Here is a 2,925-nt window from a genome sequence, read left to right on the forward strand (position 1 = left end):
CATGTCATACGAACAAATCGAGAAACTTGCCGTCAAAAAAGCAAATCAAGAAACATGTACTCCCTCTTATCTTTTTTACTTCGCATATTAGATTTATGTCAAGTCTAACTTTATAAAGTTTGATCAAATTTCTATTAAAAAGTATCGGCATCTACAATATCAAATATGTATACTATGAAACTATATTTCGTAATGAGTCTAACAATGTTAATTTGGCGTTGTGAATGTTAGTACTTCTTTTTATAAATTTGGTCAAAGTAGACTTCAGACAACTTATTATATGCGGACTAAAAAGGACCGGAGGAAGTACTACAGTTTCTGCGCAAGCAAAGCATAGATCCGTGTAGTGCTGCCAAGGCTCCTAAAATCCTTGCATTTATATATTTACCGGCCTAAGTTTGGATGGGTTTTGAATGAATGCAAAGAAAACCCATTAATCGTCATTCCCATTCCTTCGTAACAAAGAAAACCGAAAGTGAACCAGACGTTTTGGTGAAGGAAATTGATAATAAACCTGAAGAAACTGAATTACATTTTACCCGTTCGGCCCAAGGCGCCCCTCCGCCCACCGGCAGAGACCTTCCAGAAACAGCACGACCGGATAGACGCCGCGCGCTCCTATTTATACCCTGCCCGCTCAGTCGCCTCCATCATCACCCAACAGCACTCAAGCAGAGCATTCCATTCGCCTCCTCCATTGCACGGCCTGAGGGCGGGAGCACGGCGAGCATGGGGTCGAGGTACGAGGTGGAGGTGACGGTGGGCTCGGCGCGGGACCTCAAGAACGTCAACTGGCGCAACGGCGACCTGCAGCCGTACGCCGTGCTCTGGGTCGACGACGGCCCCAAGTGCTCCTCCCGCGTCGACGTTGACAACGGCGAGAGCCCCGAGTGGGACGAGAAGCTCACCGTCCCGCTCCCGCCCTCCGCCGCCCGCCTCGAGGACGCCGTCCTCCACATCGACGTCGTCCACGCCGGCGCCGCCGAGGGCACCAAGCCGCTCGTGGGGTCCGCGCGCCTCCCGCTGCGCGACGTCCTGGACGACGCCGGGCTCGGCGGCCGCGCGTTGCGCTCGCTCCGCCTCAAGCGGCCCTCCGGCCGGCCCCAGGGCCGCCTTGACGTCCGCGTCGCCGTCCGCGAGGCCGCCCGCTACTACGACCCCGCCTACACGCCGCCGGCCTACGGCCAGAGCCAGTCCCAGTCCCGCGACCCCTACGCCGCCCCGGCGCCGTACGGCTCGGGCGGGTACGGGTACGGCCAGCAGCAGCAGCAGCCGTACGCCGCGCCGCCGTCGGGCTACCCGGCCGCCTACGGGGCCGCCGCGCCCCCGCAGCCCGCCGGGTACCCTGCGGCCTACGGAGGCGGCGCGCAGCCGGCGTACGGCGCGGCCGCTCCTGCCCCCGCGTACGGTTCGGGCGGGTACGGGTCGGGGTCGGTGAGTGACCCTGCGCAGAAGAAGAAGGGGATGGGGATGGGGGCGGGGCTGGCGGTGGGCGCGGCGGCCGGGGTGCTGGGCGGGCTGGCGCTGGCGGAGGGGGCGAGCTACCTGGAGGACAAGTTCGAGGACGACGCGGCGGAGAAGGTGGAGGACGACCTGGCCGGCGGCGGCGGCTACGACGACGACGACTACTAGAGGAAACGATGGGGCACCTCCTGAGAGATTGTTGTTGTATGCGGTGGCGCTGACTAGCCGCCAATATCTTCTTTGCTTCTATTCTGTCCGGATTTGTTGAATAAAGGCGCGAAGGAAATTAACAATGAGTGTAGCAACAGATCGAATTCAACCTTTTTTATGTGCCTTCCTTTGGTGCTTCGAGATGATCTGGTGTAGGTTTTTTTTTTTGGAGCTGTTCTGCTGTTGATTCGCCCAGATTGATGTTTTTTTAGCAGCGGTATGAGCCGTCACGTATGTGGGTTGTGGACGCCTCTGGAGTCATTGATACTCTTTTTTAAAGAAATAAAAGCGTTTAAATCACTAAAGTAGTAATGTATTATGGAGCAAGTACGCTTTCAAACAGCTGCTGATGCATCCATCCATCTACCTCGGCGGTTCAAATCTGATCGACTGGGCCAAGTACCTTATTGCTTGGAAAAATGTATGCACACCCAAAACTGCTGGGAATCTAGGTATCAAAAACCTACTTTTTAAAAATAATTGCCTTCTAATGAATTTTGCTTTCAAACTTCTCCAAAAACCAGACTTATCATGGGTCAACTGGTTTTTTCAGCACAACTCTCTAGACTTCGAAAACAAATTGCACAGTCCTTTCTACCTATGGAGAATCGTAAATGAACAAATTCGAACCCTCCGCAAAATCTCCTTTGTCCTTACCAACAATGGCACATCCACTTTCTTCTGGCTCGACGCTTGGCTTCTTCCGACTCCGCTAGCTGACACCTACCCACACCTTTTCTCCCACTCCACCCCACCCTCGGTCCTGGTTTCACATGTCATGCATTATGGTTTACTCGCCACTCTGCGGAATCGCCTAACCAATATTGCTTCTGTAGAGCTTGCGTCTGTTTTGTCTCTGTTGCAAGATGTTACCACCAACGACGCGCCCGACGACAGGTTCCTCAACCACGGCTCTTCCTTCTCCTCGAGGTGCGCCTACTCGTTGCTTTCCTCCGACTATGAGATCTATCTCAACGTAGGGTACATCTGGAGTTCCAAGGCACCTACCAAGGTCAAGATTTTCGGCTGGCTTCTCTGTATGTACAGGTTGAGTACGATGGCGAACTTACATATCGTAAGACCATCACCTCTGATTCGGATTGTCCGTGGTGCGCCCTCACTCATGAGAACACAACGCATGTCGCCATCCTTTGCCCATGCGCGGCACAGGTTTGGTCCCTCATAGGGCTGCAGCCCCCTCACTCCATCGACCTTCTTTGGGATACTACTACGCCGGTCGGCCTCGACATC

At 54.6% G+C, this 2,925-nt stretch overlaps 1 protein-coding gene across 1 annotated transcript; it reads left to right on the forward strand.

Moving 5' to 3' along the window:
- The first annotated feature begins 662 nt into the window (after positions 1–662).
- LOC123130359 (protein SRC2 homolog) lies at positions 663–1,797 on the forward strand. The gene has a single exon (XM_044550273.1). The coding sequence runs from the start codon at positions 730–732 to the stop codon at positions 1,630–1,632; it is 903 nt and encodes a 300-aa protein (XP_044406208.1). The 5' UTR covers positions 663–729; the 3' UTR covers positions 1,633–1,797.
- The last annotated feature ends 1,128 nt before the right edge of the window (positions 1,798–2,925 follow it).

Source organism: Triticum aestivum, chromosome 6A (assembly GCF_018294505.1).
Source record: "Triticum aestivum cultivar Chinese Spring chromosome 6A, IWGSC CS RefSeq v2.1, whole genome shotgun sequence".
In the NCBI taxonomy this organism is placed as follows: domain Eukaryota; kingdom Viridiplantae; phylum Streptophyta; class Magnoliopsida; order Poales; family Poaceae; genus Triticum; species Triticum aestivum.

Bases quoted from the DNA above. Each gene is read 5' to 3' on its own strand.
- LOC123130359 (XM_044550273.1), top strand. From the start codon at position 730: ATGGGGTCGAGGTACGAGGTGGAGGTGACGGTGGGCTCGGCGCGGGAC.